This window comes from Berghia stephanieae, chromosome 11, assembly GCF_034508935.2.
Source record: "Berghia stephanieae isolate SIO BIC M18660-M18661 chromosome 11, UCSD_Bste_1.3, whole genome shotgun sequence".
Classification (NCBI taxonomy): Eukaryota; Metazoa; Mollusca; class Gastropoda; order Nudibranchia; family Aeolidiidae; genus Berghia; species Berghia stephanieae.
In genome coordinates, this window is record NC_088370.1 from 33400729 (window position 1) to 33423994 (window position 23266).

The following is a 23266-nucleotide window of genomic DNA, read 5'->3' on the forward strand; positions in this document are numbered from 1 at the left end:
GGGGTTCAGAAAAATATCTAATCTGCACCCGGGATCGATCTTGGTCTCTTTGCGTGTGAAGCAAGTGCTCTACCAACTGAGCTATCGGGAGCTCCTCATAATTATTTTATTTTTTGATAAAACATCAAGACCGATGGAGAGCCGGAGTTTATCCCGGGTTTTAAAGCAGCGTGAAACAGACAATGGTAATTGCTTGCTACCCCTTTGATGGGACTCCTAGTCATATCACAAAGTGCGTTCAGCCTGATATAGCTACCCATATCGTTGCAGGGTGGACCGAAGGGCAGGGCGGGGCGGTAGGAAAACAAATATCGGCTTCACTCGAGATCGATCTTGGTCCCTTTGCGTGTGGAGTGAGTGAATGGAACCACCCACCCCCTCCCCCCCCCCCACAAACACACACACACACACACACATACACACACACATACCAGCCCGAATAATAATAATAATAATAATAATAATAATAATAATAATAATAATAATAATAATAATAATAATAATAATAATAATAATAATAATAATAATAATAATAATAATAATAATGATAATAATAATAATAATAATAATAATTAATAATAATAATAATAATAATAATAATAATAATAATAATAATAATAATAATAATAATAATAATAATAATAATAATAATAATAATAGTGACCTCCATGTCCCCTGGATGTGATTGGGTTGCTGGGTATGTTAGATCTGGTGGAGAGCACTTTGCAATAGACTAGTGTCGTATCCAAAGGGTACTAAGCAATTTATGTTGTGCGTTTCATGCTATAGAACCCATGATAAACTCCGGCTCCATGGGCCTTATGCCTTTTCAGGGACTGATGATTATTAGTATCATTATCATAATCATCATCATCATACTCCTCCTCTTCCTCGTCACCATGGTCATCATCATCATCATCATCATCATCATCATCATCATCATCATCATCATCATCATCATCATCATCATCGTCATTATGAATTATTTACAGCTTGATAGATGAGAGAGAAGGGGGAGAGCGAGAGTGTGTGTGTGTGTGTGTGTGTGTGTGTGTGAGAGAGAGAGAGAGAGAACGAGAGAGAGAGAGAGAGAGAAGACGAGAGAGAGAGAGAACGAGAGAGAGAGATAGAGAAAGAGAGAGAGCGAGCGAGAGGGAGAGATAGATAGAGAGAGAGAGAGAGAGAGAGAGAGAGAGAGAGAAAGGGGAGGGAGAGAGGGAGGGGGGGGGGGGAGAAAATCTCTCAACGATAAACACATTTTGTAAGAGACAGACATTCATGTGCATTACACGCATTAGTGGCGAAACACATTGTGACACATAGAAAGTGAAACACACATACTCTTACAAATGCACACACACACATACACCTAATCGAGTGAGTAGAGAACCACGACATAGAGAGCGAGTGAGTGAGTGCCATTGGTTGTAAAATCGATCTCGAATGATACGACAACCCAAACATGAACCAAGCACGTCACCCACCATTTCCATGTTTGTATGCGGCACCCCTTCGCCTTTATATATATATATATATATATATATATATATATATATATATATATATATATATATATATATATATATATATATATATATAATATCTTCAAAATAACATACACAAACGACACTTTACTACATTAAGCGAACACATTTATTGGAACCTCAAAGAAAAAAAACTCCCCCTCTTCTTTTTGCAAACCTCTGTTTGGAAGAAAAGTTCTACATCCCCACAAAAAAATATGTACTGTGGCTATGTGGTCTAGTGGTATGACACTCGCTTTCAGATCGGAAGGTCCTGGGTTCGATCCTCGCTCGGCGCGCATAGTTGAGTCTTTGGAGAAGGCTGCTTACTCACATTCTCTCTCCGTACTGAGGTGTAAAATGAGTACCTGGCCGTTAACAGCGTTGTCTCTGTCCGAAAAAATTGTAATATCGCCGAACAGGCGTCATTTCCCGTCCTTCATGTTAAATGTTGCTGTTGGCTAGGGACCCCTTGTAAATCGCTTTGAGCACGCTTCGTGGATATTGCGCTCAATAAATGCTCAATTTAATTTAAATTTTGAATTTAAAACCGAACATGGCAACACTCAATAGAAGAAACATATTCATGCAGACATAGAAACAAACAGCTTGTATGTAATTACGAACAACCATATCCGCGAAGACGGAAAACTCCGTTAGACACAACATTCTACTTTCACTGTCACTTCCTGGTGAGAGCGAATGCTCGAAACAATATTATAGAAGTTGATCATAATAATACTTAAAACATTTTATATCTATCTATCTATCTATCTATCTATCTATCTATCTATCTATCTATCTATCTATCTATCTATCTATCTATCTATCTATCTATCTATCTATCTATCTATCTATCTATCTATCTATCTATCTATCTATCTATTTATCTATTTATCTATCTATTTATCTAATCTAAGTAAATTTGACCTGCAGAGCCCAAAGATCCTGGTTTTTAAAAGCGTGAAAAGTCAATAGTAATTGCTTAACAGATAATAGAACTTTAACCAAAAAATGCCAATATGAACCTTTATGTAGCGCATTTTCACGCACATACCATGCTCAATGCGATGTACACTGTTTCGTTTCTTTATTTCAATTCTAAGCATGACATTATCTACCCCGACATAATAACGTTTTGAGAAGATTGGTCACGTGATATTTAAGTGCTCGATCGTCTCAATTTTACTACTACTATCACCGAGTGAAGACCGTAGATGTCCCTAAGTAAACTGCAATTGGATTCAATAGTCTGATGTCACGCCGCCCGGCAACGGCGGCCATTTTGGTTCTAAACAAAGAAAATCATTACTTTTTATTCTTCATACTGCTAGAACTTTTAATATGTCTTGTGATCAGAATGTGTAAAAGTCAAAACATGATCAAATTTATGGGTTTTTCTCCCTCTGGATACACTTTTATGCTCGCCTGAGAAATATTTCATACGGCGTCCGCCATTGTTCCGATAGTTTAGAGCCAGTGTTACTAAGTTACCATGCGTCATTAGGAAGGAAGTGACGTTACGACTGTTGAAGCGTATTGACGGGGGCAGCGTGGCTCAGCGGTACGGTCTTTGCCTCGTACCCGAAAGATACCGAGTTCGATCACCCGCCTCTGATGCGCTGTGTGGCCTTAAGCAAGTCATCTGTCGTGAACGGATTTCCCAATCTTGTTCACGATATGTAAAATAAAGGAAAAAGGATTCAGTAGTCTGATGTCATGCCGCCCGGCAACGGCGGCCATCTTGGTTCAAAATCATTACTTTTTATTCTTCATGCTGGCAAGAACTTTCCAAATGCCTTGTGATCAGAATGTGTAAAAGTCAAAACATGATCAAATTTATGGGGTTTTTTTTCCTCTTAAAACGCTTTTATGCTCGCCGGAGAAATATTTCATACGGGCCTCCGCCATTGTTCCGATAGTTTAGAGCCAGTGTTTTTAAGTTACCATGCGTCATAAGGAAGGAAGTGACGTTACGACTGTTGAAGAGTATTTGTACCTAAAAACGAACACCACCAAATCAGTGTCCACAGACTTCCATTTGAATAATCGAGAGGCACCAAAAGAATTGAAGATCCCAGTCGGTAACCCAATCCTATCTCCAGACCCAACGTCCTCTAGATTGCCATGCCCAAACCAGAAATGAAGTGAGTAGGAAAGTGCCAGAAGACAACAAAAAAAAACAACTTCTCGGCGGCGATGGGGCCTTCGTAAAGTTATGGCCTGACACTGACCAAAAAATGACGTCAAAATGCCAGTATTTTGCCACAAAAGAAAACAAATCGTGAGTTGTATTCAATAGTTCAACCAATGAAATAACTTGTTTCCATGAGCTCTACTAATGACAACTCACTAAGCGGTGCAAAAAACAAATAATGACGTCAAACTGCCAGTCCTTTTGGTTTTCAGTATCAGGCAATAGATAGTATGCGCTTGGCTAAGAAGCTCATAACATTGCCATCCGGAAGTATAACGGACCAACACACAAAATTGTGTGTATCCATGAACGTTTATAGTCGGGTTAATACAGTTCAGTGAGCATTACTCATAAACGCGGATGGCAGAAAACAATAACAAAGACCTGAGTGACGTAATCTTCGAACTATCTATAACATAACGATGGCTACGCTCGAACACGCGACCTTACTGGTACGACGTGGGTCGTGGATAGCTCATACGGTAGAGTCACGATCTCCCCGTACCATTAAGGTCGCGGGTTCGAGCCCCTATTGTCACCTCGAAGCTTGTAATCACTGTTGTCTTCTGGCACTTTCCTACTCACTTCATTTCTTGTATTATCAATATAGGTTAGTGCTTGCTCCACTCACATTTCTGAATTAAAAAATTAATGCCCAGACCCCAACCCTAACTAAATACCTCGGCATCACATTGGACAGACAGCTGAAAAACCGGAAACACATTGAAGGAACTGCAAATAAAATCGCAAAAAAGAAATGAATAGCCTGATGAGAAAACTCACAAGTACCACATGGGAAGCCTCAGCAGAAGAAGAATAAATTATAGTGTAATATCGCCTAAAAGGCGTCATGTCTCGTTCTATATGTTACGTGTTTGTCAGGAACCCTTTTTAAAAGCGCATTGAGCACATTTAGTGGATCTTGCGCTATATAAAAAGCTGACGTTTAAAGCTCACGTTTTAGCAACACAAGCAGTGTCTACCCCGTCCCATGCATACAAGTATAAATATTGTCCATTGTGACCTGACGTATGAAAATGGTATTATGTCGGGATGGATCAGATGCTAAAAAGTCAAATTATAGATAAACTAGTCAAAAATATGAATTTTTGATATTTAGCACTCTATAATAGGATATTCATTCTCCTCTATAAAGCATCCAAACTCAACTTAAGACTGATATTTCTGGCTACAATTCCATTTTCAGCAAACTTAATCATCCCGACGTAATACCGTTTTGAGACGAGGGGTCACATATAGAAATAAACCTATATTCTACAATTTTCCTTATTGGCCAAGATCCAAGCAATGCAAATGCAAAGTTCACAGTCAAAGTCTGACACGCGCTGTCACGTGATCTATCGGAATAGTCCGGTCAGGCGGTCACATTATGACGTAATACACGTTCCGCCTATAAATTTAAAAAAAGAAAAGGTAAAGCGTTTATATAGATAGTATGCGCTTGGCGAAGAAGCTCACAACATTGTCATCCGGAAGTATAACGGACCAACACACAGAACTGTGTGTATCCATGAACGTTTATAATCGGGTTAATACAGCTCAGTGAGCATTACTCATAAACCCGGATGGCAAGAAAAAAAAAAAAAACCTGAGTGACGTCATCTTCGAACTATCTATAGTGTAAAATCCACCAATTGTGCTCAAAGTGCTTTACAAAGGGCCCGAAGCTAACAACAACACATAACATGCAATACGAGACATGACATGATCCTGTTAGATGCAATTACAATTTTATTTTCCGACAGAGACGACAATGTTTAACTCTCTCCTTACCAGCCATTTTCAGGATTTTCCCCAAAACTTCACACCAAACTAACACAAAAATTATTTTTTTACCACGCAAACACAATATAGAGGTCTAGAGCAGTAAGTTCTAGCGATACATAATTTCTTTAGCAAAACATGCTCTACAACAAATTGCTCATTTTCTTTAAATTTTATGATGTACAAAAGAAATTTGAATAAGAAAAATGCTGGTTGTATCGTAACGAATGTGACGATTTTCCTGTAGTTGGTTGGTAAGGAGAGGGTTAATAGCAACGTACTCATTTTACGCCTGAGGAAAATGAGAGAATGTGAGTAAAGAGCATTTTCCAAGGACTCGACCATACGCCGCCTAGAGCCGGATCCAAACCCAGGACATTCCGATCCGAAGGCGAGTGTCATACCACTAGACCACATAGCCGCAACATGAATACAATAATAAGTGGCCCACTTCCTCAATCGGGTGTTATATCGGAATGGACAAGATGCCAAAAAGTATAGATACATGAAATCAAAATAAGTATTCATCTTAACATGAGTGCGGTGAGAGAATTAGAGTGAAGAACCTCTTCAAAGGACTCAACTATGCGCCGCTCACACCTAGCCACACTTAATATAGGATAATAAAAGCCTGGCTCTATTGGCACTACGACCACAATTACCGCCACCAGCACCACAACCAGTACCAGCAGTGTGCTGTTGCTGCTGCTGCTGCTACCATTATACAATATTGATGATCTCTCTTTCTCTCTCTCTCTCTCTCTCTCTCTCTCTCTCTCTCTCTCTCTCTCTCTCTCTCTCTCTCTCTCACTTTCTTTCTTCTTTTTTCCTCTCTTTTTTCCCTCTCTTTCTCTCTACCCCTCTCACTCTCACTCTCTATCACTTTCTCTCTATCTTTCTCTTCCGTTCTCCTCCCACTCTCTCTCTCTCACACTCTCTCTCTCTTTCTTTCTTTCTTTCTCTTTCTTTCCTCTCTCTTCTCTCTCTACTCTCTCTTCCTCTCTCTCTCACTCCTATCCTTCTCCTTCCCCGTTCTCTTTCCCTCTCTAAATATACCTATCTATCCATCTATCCATCTCTCTTTCTTTCTATCTCTCTCATCTTTCTGTCCTTCTCTCTCTCTTTCTATCCTTCCCACTTTCCTTCTCTCTCTCAATCTCTCCCTCTCTCCTTCTCTTTTCCTTCTCCCCTCCTCTCTCTCTCTACTTCTCTCTTCTCTCTCTCTCTCTCTCTCTCTCTCTTCTCTCTCTTCTCTCTCTCTTTCTTCCTCTCTCTCTCTCTCTCTCTCTCTCTCTCTCTCCTCTCCCTCTCTCTCTCTCTCTCTTCTCTCTCTCTTCCTCTCTCTCTCTCTCTCTCTCTCTCTCTCTCTCTCTCTCTCTCTCCCTCTCTCACCCTCTCTCTCTCTGCTCTCTCTCTCTCTCTCTCTCTCTCTCTCTCTCTCTCTCTCTCTTTCTCTCTCCCTCTCTGTCTGTCTCTCACTGCTTGTGTTCTGACGCGGCCTGATCAGATGGCTCTCTCTTTAGACTGGTGCCAGAATGATGCCTGGTTCTGCTTCTTTCTGCTCTGCTATGCATGTATGTATGTGTATGTGTTTGTAATGTGTGCATGTGTGTGTATGAGTGTTTGTATTTACACGACGGAGTGGTGCGTTGTATTTGTGGCGAATATCGAGATGGTGATGCTGGGGAGTTGGAAAAAAAAAACAAAAAAAAAACAACCAAAAAAAAAAAACAACAAAAAACAAAAAAAAAAAAACATCACATTTATGTATTCACGTTCAACTGAATCATTCTCAATGCGGCACGACAGACTTGGGTGCACGACATATCATTGACAGGTCTGACAACCGAATGAAATTATGGGCCTGTTTTAACATCATAGTAATGAACACAATATTCTGGGTTGGTTTGAGAACTTTTCCATTACGACAATGATGCCATATCTATTTGGGGGTTATCAGACCTGCGAATAGGTACACGTTGGTTTGAGAACTTTTCCATTACGACAATGATGCCATATCTATTTGGGGGTTATCAGACCTGCGAATAGGTACACGTTGGTTTGAGAACATTTCCATTACAAAAAGGATTTATAATTTAGGCCATTAAACTCCCTAAATATCGATTCGATTAAATAACCATATTTTACAATGAGAGTTCATAATTTTAGGCACTTGCCTCCATCAAAGTCGAGATTGATCCCATGTCGAGATTTTTTTTTCTGACCCCCTTGTCCACCCAACAGTGAATGGGTAGCTGAATCTGTTAGATTTAGTGGAAAGTACTTTGCGATAGACTAGCGTCCTATCCAAAGGATAGCGAGTACCCAAAACAATCCTAGTAGACCCTCCCACCATTTTCCCGCCTAAACTTCAAACATAAAACAGAGTAAATAAAAACAGAAAATCACACAAACAATAGGACACACTAACGTACAGACCTTTGAACACGTACACACCCACGTACACAGATACACACACACACATATATACACACACAAAATATACAAACACACACAATAAAAACAGAAAATTCCACAAACAGTCACACACACTGGCACTTACAGACCCCCATACGTTTACACAAACACGCACACACTAACACACACACTCACACACACAGAATAAAAACAGAAAATTCTACAAACAGTAACAAACACTCACACTTAAAGAACCATAATATACATTTACACAAACACACACAAACACACGCACGCACACACACACTCACACACACAAACACACACACACACACTCACACACAAAAAATATACAAACACACACAATAAAAACAAAATTCCACAAACAGAACAGTAACAAACAGACCCTATTACGTTTACACGCGCATCTACACACACACACACACACACACACACACACACACACACACACACAAAGGGTGCCGATAGTGTGACCTATTCACACAATGCATCGATCCCCAGTCAAGCCAGCATTGATCACCCTGCCAATTCCTCCATTCAATTGATCACAATGTTGTCAACGAAACTCTGAACAAACAAACGTGAGTACACAATGCACGTGAGACCCGCGGTCCGTGAGTAACGATAAATTATTACCGTTACCGTTTGCAAATTCTAAAAAAGTCACGATCATGATTCGATAACAACATTTTAACGAGTATGTCACATCATCATCATCATCATCATTATTATTATTATTATTATTATTATTATTATTATTATTATTATTATTATTATTATTATTATTATTATTATTATTATTATTATTATTATATTATTGATTATTATTATTATTATTATTATTATTATTATTATTATTATTATTATTATTATTATTATTATTATTATTATTATTATTATTATCATTATCATTATGATTATATTATATTATTATTATATTATTATTATTATTATTAATTATTATTATTATTATTATTATTATTATTATTGATCATTATTATTATTATGATCATTATTATTATTATTTATTATTATTTATTTATTATTGTTATTATTTTATTATTTATTATTATTATTATTATTATTATTATTATTATTATTATTATTATTATTATTATTATTATTATGATCATTATTATAATCATAGTTATAATCACCACCACCACCACCATCATCATCATCATCATCATCATCATCATCGTCGTCATCATCATCATCGTCATCATCATCATCATCATCATCATTATCATCTAAAGAAAAACTCTCAAACCTGAGTTCTCGCGAGGTCCCATATTTTTTTTGAGGGTCATTTAAATCTATCTATATTTGAAGGACGAGTTTTCTGATCAAATCTATAAATAGGTACGTGCTTTTTTTCAAGATCACAGATTAAGTATTGTTGTTAGTGCGGTACCCGCACGAGCTTTGATCAAATTAAATAATCTTATGAAATGCTCTGTATACGAGCTCACGATTAAGGAGAAAAAGAAAATAAAACGAACGAAAAATGGAATTCCTGCAATATCAAAGGATAAATAAAATGAAGTTGACGTCACTCAGGTCTTTGTTATTGTTTTTTGCCATTCGCGTTTATGAGTGATTCTCACTAAAATGTATTAACCAGACTACAAACGTCCAATGTTCTTTGAGTGTGTTGGTCCGTTATACTTCCGGATGGCAATGTTATGAGCTTCTTAGCCAAGCGCATACTATCTATATATAGATAGTATGCAGATGACGTCACTCAGGCCTTTGTTATTGTTTTTGCCATCCGCGTTTGTGAGTTGTTCTCACTAAACTGTATTAACCTGACTATAAAAGTTCATGGTTACACAGAGTTTGTGTGTTGGTCCGTTATACTTCCGGATGGCAATGTTGTGAACTCCTTGGCCAAGCGCATTCTATCTATAGAACGAAGTCGACGTCACTCAGGTCTTTGTTATGCCATCCGCGTTTATGAGTATCTAATTCCCACTGAACAGCATCAGTATCAGACTATAACCGTTCACAGTTACACATAGTTTTGTGTGTTGGTCCGTTATACTTCCGGATGACAACGTTGTGAGCTTATTAGACAAGCGCATTCTATCGTGGCCTTCGTAAAGTTATGGCCTGACACTGACCAAAAAATGATGTCAAAATGCCAGTCTTTTGCCACAAAAGAAAACAAATCGTGAGTTGTATTCAATAGTTCAACCAATGAAATAACTTGTTTCCCTGAGCACTACTAACGACAACTCACTAGGCGGTGAAAAAACAAAATAATGACGTCAAACTGCCAGTCCTTTTGGATTTCGGTGTCAGGCTATAACATAACGATGGCTACGTTCAGTGTCAGGCTATAACATAACGATGGATACGTTCAGTTCAGGCCATTACTTTACGAAGGCCACGATTTCAGTGTCGGGCTATAACATAACGATGGCTACGTTCAGTGTCAGGCTATAACATGACGATGGCTACGTTCAGTTCAGGCCATAACTTTACGAAGGCTACGTTCAGTGTCGGGCTATAACATAATGATGGCTACGTTCAGTGTCAGGCTATAACATAACGATGGCTACGTTCAGTTCAGGCCATAACTTTACGAAGGCCACGATTTCAGTGTCGGGCTATAACATAATGATGGCTACGTTCAGTGTCAGGCTATAACATAACGATGGATACGTTCAGTTCAGGCCATTACTTTACGAAGGCCATGATTTCAGTGTCGGGCTATAACATAACGATGGCTACGTTCAGTGTCAGGCTATAACATAACGATGGCTACGTTCAGTGTCAGGCTATAACATAACGATGGCTACGTTCAGTTCAGGCCATAACTTTACGAAGGACACGATTTCAGTGTCAGGCTATAACATAACGATGGCTACGTTCAGTGTCAGGCTATAACATAACGATGGATACGTTCAGTTCAGGCCATTACTTTACGAAGGCCACGATTTCAGTGTCGGGCTATAACATAACGATGGCTACGATAATGTAATATTGTAAGGCAAACGTTGTTCAACGAAACCATAGGCCTAAGGGAACGTTTACATAACGCCCGTCGTAACCAGTGCGGAGGGAGATGCCGACTAAAGGATCTTTTACATTTTGGGTAAAAATATAAACACGAGTTATACGTCACAAATTAACCAAATCGATTCAATAGTCCTGATATAGTTTGATGTCACGTCGCCCTGCAACGGCGGCCATCGTGGTTCTAAACAAAGAAAATCGGTACTTTTTATTCTTCATGCTGGCTAGAGCTTGTCATGTGTCTTGTGATCAGAATCTGTAAAAGTCAAAACATGATCAGAGTTATAATGTTTTTCTCCTCTGGATACGCTTTTATGCTCGTCGGGGAAAGATTTCATAAGGACGTCCGCCATTGTTCCGATAGTTTTAGAGCCAGTTACTAAGTTACCATGCGTCATTACGAGGAAAGTGACGTCATGACTGTTGAAGCGTATTACGATCTACCAAAATTTGCCAATATTATTATTAAAACCCAAGAAGTCAAAGAAGAATCATTTAATATTCACTCAAAAGAGATCTTAAGTTTGATATTATTATTCGACAAGTATGGGGATGTTATATTAATGAATAGGTATAGATAGTATGCACTTGGCTAAGAAGTTCACAACATCGCCATCCGGAAGTATAGCTGGCCAACACACAAAACTGTGTGTAAGCATGATCGTTTATAGTCTGGTTAATACCGTTCAGTGAGAATTACTCATAAACGCGGATGGCAAAAAACAATAACAAAGACGTTAGGGACGTCATCTTCGAACTATCTATAACATAACGATGGCTACGATACTATATTGTAAGGCAAACGTTGTTCAACGAAACCAGAGGCCTAAGGGAACGTTTACATAACGCACGTCTTAACCAGTGCGGAGGGAGATGCTGACTAAAGGATCTTTTACATTTTGGGTAAAAACATAAACACGAGTTATACGTCACAAATTGACCAATTACGATCAACCAAAATTTGCCAATTCTATTATTTAAACCCAAGAAGTCGAAGGAGAATCATTTTTATATTCACTCAAAAGAGATCTTAAGTTTGATATTATTATCCGACAATTTCGGGGTTATATTAATGAACAGGTATAGCGGAGGGTTGAAAAAAAATGTTAGGCTAAAATGTAAAAAAAAAAAAAAAAAGAAGAAAAAGTGTTTTGTGGGAGTTTGAAAGAGTTACCGTTCGTGAGAAATAACGATAGCTGAACGTATCCAATCCCATAGAGGGCCGGGCGTTTGTCAAAACAAACTGGTATCGCTACGCCCCACCTCCCACCCTCACACCCCACCCACATCCCTGGACCTATTTGTCTTAACAGAGGGTTACAGACTTTCTCCTGTTTCATTAGGAATCTATTATTGATGGATCCCAGTGGAAGACCGCGGAATGACCACTCGATGACCAATACTGGCCCCGTGCCATGGATAGCCGATGTACCCATGACAATTATCACAATTTATCATTTCAACAGAAGCCAACTTAAGCTGTTTTCTGTTGTGTTCTGCCAAACAAAAAAAAACAAAAAAAAAGACAGAAAGAAAGAAATATGACCGTTCGTGTCAAAACGGTATTATGTCGGGATGGACCAGATGTTAAAAAATCAAATTATAGTTAAACTGGTCAAAATATGAAAGGTTGGTATTTAGCACAGTAAAATATGATATTCCTTCTCCTCTATAAAGCATATAAACTCAACTTAAGCATGATATTTTTGGCTACAAATCCCATTTTAAGCATTATATCATCCCGACTTAATACCGTTTTGAAACGAGGGGTCACAAATCTGTTTTTTTTTCTAATTTTCACCAGAAAATATTTATTTCAAGTATCGACTTGTCAATAAAACCAAACCTGACACTTCAACATAGACGTTCCAGGTTTAATCCTATCCTTATCAACTGTAGGAAAATCCGTCACATTCGTTAAGATACAAACACATTTTTCTTATTCAGATAATTTGTTTTATATTGGTAAAATATCTTTGTTTTATATATATATATATATATATATATATATATATATATATATATATATATATATATATATATATATGCCAACTGACGACATATGTTTTGGCCACATATAAGTGAGTGATCCCATCTATATATATATATATTATATATATATATATATATATATATATATAATATTATATATATATATATATATATATATATTAATAAAACAGAATAAAATAAATTTCCTTCTATCATCCCCAAGATGAAATTTGTCTTTTGAGTCTATTCCAAGGGAAGACTGGAATAACACAGGCGTGATCCGCAGTGCAGCTAAGGCAGCAGCCTCTTATGGTTCACACACTACTATGTTATGACGATCGACCCAATCAGCAAAGTCCGGTCCGCATTCGTGCACCGTCGCGAACCCGCCGGGTAGCATCGTCACAACACACCTTTCGACTAGATGCTCTGCCGTCTCGGGTTCTTGCCCACAGCGGGGATATTTTGGACAGGTAGTAAGACCCCACCGATGTAACGCACTTGCCGTTAGGCAGCTCCTCGACCGAAGCCGATTCGCAGCCACCCAATGTCTCCTCTTACTGGTATCAAAGCCTGGCAACTTCTCACCAAGCTGAGAGGAGTGTAGGTCCCCACCCCCACGAGGGATTGAATTCGTCCAAACCGACTTCCATCTCGGATGGTCAGCTCTGTCCGTAGTCAGGGATTCTGCGTACAAGGGTTGCCGGGACTTATTTCGGCTCGAAACGGGGGCACCGTCCAGTATGCGCATGAGAGGGGTATCCCCATTCCCTCTCTCTTTGATCTTACTCAGCCAGTTTCCCATAATCGTCTCCCTCCGGACATCGGGGGGGGGGGGGGGGGGGGGGGCTGGATCGCTGCCATTATCGGGCCCCATTCTCTAGGAGTTGTTGCTAGCGTTCCTGACACTGTGTGCATCGACCTGCGAAGTTTTACATCCACCTTCTCAACGTTTCTGCTTCTACCCCAAACTGGAGCGAATACTCCGCGGTGGAATAGCATAGTGCCATTGGAGGTGTACAAAAACGCACCGTTTTTATGCACCTCCGTTGACGGTGATGGTAAATTAATGAAAATGTTGCTGCATACGTCCATGAGGTTTAAATAGTTTTAGATTGTAGTTTAGCACGCTGCTTAGTGATTACCGATGTACGTTTAAACAATGATAATAAATTAATGAATAATAAGAATCATTTAAAAAATCAAAAGTAAAAAGAAAGATCGCACACAAATACTGATCTCAAATAATTAAATAATTTTAAAAACATGATAAAAAGTTTTTGAAAAAAAAAAATAAATAAAATGAAGTCTTTCTCAATAAAGTAAACTTTAAAAAAAAATTTCTACAATGGGAATTGAACCCAGTACTTTCAATGTTAGAGTCTGACACCTTGTCCACGGCGCTACGGAACCACCTGACTGTTCATCACATTTAATAAGGTCTTTCTAAAACATTATTTTACTTTTAATGCAACTTCTATTTTCTGGTTTTATATTTCGATTTTTAAAATTATTATTACTTTTATATTAATTTATTAACAAAAACAAGCCTACAGATGTCACAATTTTATAACTTTCGCCATGTCAAAGTACAGAAACACAATATCGCTGATAAAATTGGGTGGGATGCACATGCGTGACGGAGGTGTATAAAAACGATCCGTTAAGATACACCGTCAACGGAGGTGCATAAAAACACTACGTAATTCAACGCCATCAAGGAACAACAACAACAACACCAGCAACAAAGAAAAACGGCCTTACCTGTGTCTGTCTACTTCCCGATGACCTCCTCTGTCGTCTGGGTGGCCAGGCTGCTTGTGAGCAGACGAAGACAAGTTCCCGCCACGATCCGAACGGTCACCCCCTCCTCCTCTATCCTGGGGTCATTTGCATATCGGCGATCGGTCTCAGAAAGTCGACCCTCGCTGTGAAACCGATGCTTGGAGGAGGAGCCTTTCTCTTTCCCTCGGCCCCTGTCCAATATCTGACCATGGTCCGTAAACAAACGGTCCCCTTGACCCTGGCCGGAAGACGAACCGGAATTCTGTTGTTGATTTCCGGAGGAAGATGAAGAAATAATAGATTGTGACCCTGACCCTGCGGGTCGTGACCTCTATTGGCCGCGTCTGACATGGAGTATTGTCTTTTGAGTTCTCTCCCTTGTAAGCTACCCGCTCTGGAGAAAGAGCCCCGGTTTCGATCATGGTTCTCCTTCTCCGAGCCCTGGCTGCTATCCTGCTTGTCCAGGTGCTTTATCCGTTTGTTTTCGTTGGGCGGACTGGGGTCAGTTTTGGTGGAAGTCGAATCGTTGCCGGACAATGCATCCGTAGAGTTGATGTCCAGGGCGACAGGCCTGGCCATTCCCCCGTGATACCAGGCCCCCGTCTTGGCCAGCAAATCTTGTTTCTTTTTACACAGGTTACACGCCCACATCATGGGAAGTGGCTGGGATAAAAAAAATATAATAAAACAGTAAATAGAGGATTATGAAAAACAAAAGAATTTAGGCAGTAACTCTCTCCTTACCAGCCATTTTCAGGATTTTCCCCAAAACTTCACACCAAACTAACACAAAAATATAATTTTTATTATTCAACACAATAGCAGTAAAGTTATTGCGATACATAATTTCTTTAGCAAAACATGCTGTACAACACGCTGTTCATTTTCTTTAAATTTTAAAATGTAGAAGAGAAATTTGAATAAGAAAAATGTTGGTTGTATCGTGACGAATGTGACGATTTTCCGGTTGGTAAGGAGAGGGTTGAGGGAATTTTATAATGAGAATTTGTATTGAGCAATATCTGATAAATGTACTTAAAGTTCTTTATAATGTGCAAGGCAAGGCAAAAAGCATCGTTTAACATCTAAGACGCTATATGATGATGACGCCCAAAAGGCGTTATTATAAATACTCTTAAACGGAAACAACGCTGTCAGCGGCCTGGCCCTGATTTTCCACTTACATAAAATACGAGCTGGTAAGGAGAGAGTTAAACTTTGCAACACCCACATCGGGACTCGAACCAAAAATTTACAGGTGATATGAGTCATATCACAGCCTCAAAAACAATGGCTCAATACTATGTCTCATTCATTCATTCATTCATTCACGATGATCTGATGATGTCGGGGGGGGGAATACATGGGTTGCAGCTCTCACCACTTTCCGCCATTGTTCTCCATCTTTTTAAAATTGAGCTTTAAATAGCGCAATATCCACTAAATGTGCTCAAAGCGCTTTACAAGGGATCCCTGGTCAACAGCAACATTTAACATGTAGAACGGAACATGACGCCTGTTAGGCGATATTACAATGTTTCGGACAAAGACAACGCGGTTAACAGCCAGGTACTCATTTTACACTTGAGTACGGTGAGAGAATGTGAGTAAAGAGCATTTTCCAAGGACTCATCTATGCGACGAGCGCGAGGCTCGAACCCAGGACCTTCTGATCCGAAAGCGAGTGTCATACCACTAGACCACATAGCCGCACAGTTGGCCTTCTATGGTTGGCCTTCTCCAAGATTTCTTCCATCTTCATTCCTGTCCATTCTTTGATATTGTCCATCCAAACTTTCCTTTGTCTTCCTCCTCTTCTTCTTCCTCCTTCAAGGGTACCCTCCATCACCGTTCTGCACAAACCCTTTATGCCTCACATTGTGGCCAAATCATGACAGTTTCCTTCTTCTAACTGTGGACATGGCAGAACTGCATCAAATATGTGCAGATAGAAACTTGGAAACAGTGATACCTGCCAGAAATGTCAGGCAGCCCCAGAGACCAGCGATCATATCGTCCTTCACTGTCCAGTCACTAAACTTGAAGGTGGCTACGAAACCGTCCTTAGGGCGGAGGAAGACTTTAGAAGCTGGGTTGACGAAATAAACTTGGAGGTGTAGCCATACGCTACTACTAATACTTCTAACTGTGGTGATGAGTGGTTCCTGTCATCCTGCACGATCTTGCACCTCTTCCAGTACGTCTTTATTGGTTCTGTGTTCTGTATACGACACTCGCAGGAGTCTTCGATAACTTTTGATCTCAAAAGTATAGATTCCTCGTCGCCAGTTGTGGTGTATTTGTTACAAGGAATGCAAATGGATGCTTGTTGATACTCAGAAGGTGCTGGGCAATTTTTAGTCGTACCCGTAATAGTATAGCAGTACTCGTAATAGTACTCGTACTTGTACTTGATTAGAATAACACACGACGTTTTAATTCCGCACTTCATGTCCTTGACTCGCAGTATGGAAAGTACCAGTGATGTGTACAGTTTAATTTATATTTCGAAATTTTACTATGTGTACATATTCCAAAAACTCGGACAACTCATTGTGACCCATCGTCCCAAAACGGTATTATGTCGGGATGAACCAGATACTAAAAAGCCAAATTAAAGCAAAACCGATCAAAAATTTGAATTATTGCTATCTAGCATTCTAAGATACGATATTCATTCTATCCAATACAGCATACAAACTCATTGCAAGTCGGATATTTCTGGCAATAAATTCAATTTTCAGCATCTTAATCATTCCGACATAACACCGTTTTGAGGCGAGGGGTCACAATTGTCATGGTCTCGTGGTTGTCATGAAACTACAATAAAATAGACGCCAATGATATAATGCATTTTTAAAAAAGAACTAATTTAGCGCAATATCCACAAAACGTGCTCAAAGCGCTTTACAACGGCAAAACTTATACCGTAGGACGAGACATTATGACGCCTCTTACTAGACGGGCAGAAACAACGCTGTTAACGGCCAGGTACTCAATAGTTGAGTCCTTGGAAAAGGCTTTTTACTCACATTCTCTCACCGTACTCATGTGTAAAATGAGTACCTGGCCGTTAACAGCGTTTTCTTTGTCTGAAAAAATTGTAATATCGCCGAACAGGCGATATGTCCCGTCCTACATGTTAAATGTTGCTGTTGACCAGGGACCCCTTGTAAAGCGCTTTGAGCACATTTAGTGGATATTGCGCTATATAAAAGCTCAATTTAAATTTAGCTTTTCATTTTTTAAAATTTATTTTAAACGAATGTTTTCATAATAAGAGACGTATTTTTTTCTTCTTTAATCTTCAGAAAAGCTGATTCTCTTAACATGACCATTTTTCTTCATCTAGCTCCGACCTAACTCCGACCTAAGACCATTTGGACGCATGGGTCACAAATTCTGTGACCCAACGTCCCAAAACGGTATTATGTCGAGATGAACCAGATACTAAAAAGCCGAATTAAAGCGAAACTGATCAAAAATTTGAATTATTGCTATCTAGCATTCTAAGATACGATATTCATTCTATTCAATACAGCATACAAACTCATTGCAAGTCGGATATTTCTGGCAATAAATTCAATTTTCAGCATCTTAATCATTCCGACATAACACCGTTTTGAGCGAGGGTCACATATTACTTTAGAGCATTGTTCATCTTGCATTTCCTGGCACTGTATTACGCATATTTTACAAATATATTTTTTTTTAAGTTCCATGTAGATTTTGTATATTATCAGTTATTGTCACAGTGAATGACATAATCAGTCGGAGGGTGAAAGTTTTGAACTGAGATATGGCCAATACTAGCTAGAAGGTCAATTTTATCAAAAATGATTCTTGTCCATAAATGATTAAATAAACCATTTTCTAAACATCTTCGGGAAATATCAAAGCTTAATTTCACTTCTAAATAATTTTACAGCTAGTCAAGTTGAAAAAAAAAAAGGAAATTTGAGAAAGTTGCTGGATACCTTTCCATACATCTGACCATAACTTCATGAAAAATCACTCGATTTACTTCAAGGGAATATTAAAAGGCTCTGGAAAGCACATGCCTTCAGAAATATGCAAATCCAAAATTTTCACCTTCCGACTGATTATGTCATGCAATGACACATTTAATCTTACATTTTTCTCCTTTACACCTGCAGGAGGTTTGGGACCACTTGGAACTCTGCCCCCACACCTGGCGCATGACTTCTTCTGACACAGGTGACAGCTATGTCCCCCCCATCGGCGAACTTGGTCTTGTGAAAAATCTCACAGAGGCTCCCTCGTCAAGATCTGGCCTGTTTTCTGGTCTCCTCGCCAAGTTTTTGGACGCTTTCCTGGTAGTTCGTAAACTCATCCTGCATTTGTCTGATGGAAAATTGAAAAAAAAAAAAAAAAAAAAAAAAAAAAAAGAATGTGGATTATTAAATATTTAAAAAAAAAAAACAATAAATAATAAATAAATACAAAAAAATAATAAATAAATTTCCTTTATTCACCCCTAAGGGGAAATTTTCTTTAGGGTCTTTTCCAATGGAAGACTGGAATAACCCAGGCGTCAGCCGCAGTGCAGCGCCGCAAAGTGAGCTAAAGCTAGTGACTTGCTCAAGTCCAGACAATGCGGGGGGTAGTCGAACTCGGTACCTTTCGGGTACGAAGCAAAGACCATACCGCTGAGCCACGCTGTCCCATAAAGAACATTTACATGGCGCAATATCCCTAAACGTGCTCAAAGCCCTTTACAAGGGTATCGGCCACAGCAACACGTAACGTGTTATAGAACGAGACATTACGACCGTTAGGCCATAATACACATTTTATTTTTACAGACAGAAACAACGCTGTTGACCGCCAGGTACTCATTTTACACCTGAGTGCGGTGAAAGCAAGCATACAGAACCATCAGGCTCATGGAGCTGAATTACAACGGTTTACAAAGCGTTATAAAACACGGCATGTTAATTATTTATTTTTAAAATATAAATATTGTTTAAAACTCCCTTTATTCATTCCAAGGGGAAATTTGTCTCTAGGGTCCATTCCAAGAAGACTGGAAAAACCCAGGCGTCGGCCGCAGTGCAACGCCGCAAATTGAACTAGGGCGAGGTGACTTGCTCAAGGCCACACAGCTCAGCGGCGGTGATCCAACTCGATACTTTTTGGGTACGAACAAAGACCGTTACCGCTGAGCCATGCTGCCCCGCTACTTGCTATCTTTTGGATAGGACGCTTATTCTATTGCCCAGCACTTGTTAGCAGACCCAGCTACCCGATCCTTGCGGTTGGACAAAGGAAATTGTGCAAAGTACCTTCCTTAACCCCCTCCTTACCAATCATTTTTAGAGGTTCCCCCGAAAATTTACACCCAACCGACACAAAAATATGCTTTTCTTACTCAAACAAAAAAGTAACAATGTACAGAAAGTTGCTCAGCAAAATGAGCTCTACAACACAGTGTTTAGTATTTAACCCTCTCCTTACCACCTATTAGAAAAATCGTCAATTTGTTACGATGCACCGTCACTTTCTCATCCAGATTTCATTTCTTTTGCTATAGCTATAAAAACTTGACATTCTGTAATAGAACTCATATTGTCAAACAATATTATGTATAGAATGTGTTTGTTGCTTTTCTGTTTGAGTAAGAAATGTCTGTTTTGTGTTGGGTGGGTGTGAAGTTTTGGGGAAAATCTGAAAATGGCTGTAAGGAGAGGGTTAATAGCTGTAACCAAAGCATTTCTTTAAAATGTTGTAATGTTGAAGAGAAATCAGAAAGAGAAAATTGTTGGTTGTGCCATGACGATTTCCCTGTGGTTGGTAAGGAGAGGGTTAATTAAAAGGCCCCAACCAAGGTGTGTAGTGACTGGCTCTACACCTAACTTATGTTTTGTTTGTTTTTAAGGGTTTTTACGGCGCTTGTGACACATTTAGGTTATTCAGCGTCAGTAAAAAGAAGAAAATGGGATAGTATAAAGTTCTAGAATTACAATTAAATCAAAAAAGAAAAGGTGAGACAAAGGGGGAATTGGTTCAATAAGAAACAGATGTAGATTCCAAGAGCACACTAACACTACAAAGTACTTAGTTTTGAGATCACCAAAAAGTCTCATCCAGACACAAGCATATGCCCGAACTAAGAGGAATACACTCAAATGTTTACAAATCATATAATATAATATGCAAACTTAACATAATACAATGCATAACAGAGAGATGATTTACAAGGACAAAAAATATCATCTCCCAAAACAATAACTATGCATTTGACTGTTTCCCTCCAGCGGGACTCCGACCAGGGTTAGGAATAACCAATGATCTCATTCCAAGACAAAGACAGAAAGCATGTGGAAAACAGTTATAATGGGATAGAAGACACAGTATGTTCCTCCCTGCCCCTATGGGATGTCGGATACACGTAACTGAAGCAAGTCAGGTTCATTGAGTGTATAACTGCACCCTAGCAACACGCAGTCAATAAAACATGGGTGAAATACTTACGCTTCAACAGTCGTAATGTCATTCCCTCATATTGACGCATGGTAACTTAGAAACTGGCTCTAAACTATCGAACATGGCGCGCGGACGCACTTATGAAATATTTCTCCGACGAGCATAAAAGCGTATCCAGAGGAGAAAAAAAAAACATTAATAAATTAAATCTGATCATGTTTTGACTTTTACACATTCTGATCACAAGACATATTATGAAAAGTTCTAGCCAGCATGAAAGAATGAAAAGTACCAATTTTCTTTGTTTAGAGCCACGATTGCCGCCGTTGCTGAGCGACGTGACATCAGACTATTTGAATCCAATCCAGTTCTGCTGTCGCATCAGACAATACATTGTTGTTTTAATATGACCAGAAAGATAAAGATCTGAACGAGTGTTCATCTAAGATGTCAGACAAAGCAAGAAAGAACAAAAGAATTGATTTTTAAACATCCTAAAAAATCATTTACCTCGACCGACGCTTTCATACACGCTGTCAGATCTTTATCTTATACTGGTGCCTGATCCTCAAGTTCTTTAAATGTGACCCTTCGCCAAAAACGGTATTAATTCGGGATAGTTTAAGATTTTGAAAAATGAATGTATAGCCAGAAATATCAGACTTGTGTTGAGTTGTATGTTTTTATTGAGAAGAATGGATACTATATTTAGGGTGCTAATGCCAACAATTTATATTTTGACCAGTTTAACATTTAATTTCGGCTTTTATGCATATGGTTCGTCCCGACATAATACCGTTTGGATGATGGGTCACATATGACCAAAAAAAAAAAAAAGACACAAATATCGATCGATTACATGAGTCTGTCCAAACAGCTTGTCAAAAAATCGAAATATAAAATACTATCAATTTGAGCTCTTTATGACAGTCTCAGATGTAAGACTTGAGACAAATTTGCGATGGTCATGTGGTATGACACCGCTTTCGGTTCGGAAGGTCCGAAATTCGAGCCTCGCTCGGCGCATAGTTGAGTCCTTGGAAAAGAAAGTTCGTTACTCACATTCTCTCACAGTACTCAGGTCGAAAATGAGTACCTACCGTTAACAGCGGTCTTTGTCCAAAAATGTAATACTCCTAACAGGCGTCATGTCCCGTCCTCCATGTTAAATGTTGCTGTTGACCAGGACCCCTGGTAAAGCGGCTTTGAGCACATTTAGTGGGATTTGCGCTATAGATAGTATGCGCTTGGCTAAGAAGCTCATAACATGCCATCCGGAAGTATAACGGACTAACACACAAAACTATGTGTAACCATGCATTTTTTATAGTCTGGTTCATACGTTTAGTGGAAATACTCATAAACGTGGATGGCAAAAAAACAATAAAAGACTTGATTGAGTGACTTCTTAAATCTAATAGTGAATTGTTATTTTTAGTTGAAGCGATCATCAAATCATGGATCGGCTAAAGACGGAATTGCGAAAGGAAAGGGACTTTGTGCCCTGATGGGGTAGGAAGAGAAAAGAAGAAAGAAGGGAAAGAAAAAGAAGAAGAAGGAGAAGGAAAAAGAAGAAGAAGAAAGAAAGAAGAAGAAAGAAAAGAAGAAGAAGAAGAAGAAAAAAGAAGAAGAAGAAAAGAAAAGAAAGAAGAAAAGGAAAGAAGAAAAGAAAAGGAGAGGAGAAGAAGAAGAAGAGAAGAAGAAGAAGAAGAAAGAAGAAGAAGAAGAAGAAGAAGAAGAAGAAAGAAGAAGAAGAAGAAGAAGAAGAAGAAAAAAGAAGAAGAAAAAAGAAGAAGAAGAAGAAGAAAGAAGAAGAAGGAAAAGAAGAAGAAGAAGAGAAAGAAGGAAAAGAAAAAAGAAAAAAAAAAAGAAGAAGAAGAAAGGAGGGGGGAGGAGGAGACAAGAAAAAAGAAGCCTAATAGCCAGAAATGGAGAGAAAATAAAGTAGAGGGCCAAATATAAGGGAACAACCAAAACAAACGTTTCGGGGACCTTCCTTCGCAGGAGACAAAAACACAAACACAAAAAAAATTAAATTTACAAAATTCCATTTGTTAAATGGGAAAATTAAATGGGG

General features: G+C 38.9%; 1 protein-coding gene across 3 annotated transcripts in view; it reads right to left on the reverse strand.

The window, feature by feature from the left end:
- LOC144956240 (regulating synaptic membrane exocytosis protein 2-like) overlaps window positions 1–23266 on the reverse strand; it is a 108316-nt gene that overhangs the window by 409 nt on the left and 84641 nt on the right. For 2 of the 3 annotated variants that reach the window (XM_078886663.1, XM_078886664.1), the window contains one exon: window positions 18877–19107. In XM_078886663.1, the coding sequence (XP_078742789.1) occupies window positions 19026–19107 (82 nt within the window). In that variant the 3' untranslated portion in view covers window positions 18877–19025. Of the gene's footprint in view, window positions 1–14721; window positions 15406–18876; window positions 19108–23266 lie in introns of those variants that run through there. The other variant, XR_013641926.1, reaches the window with a different exon arrangement.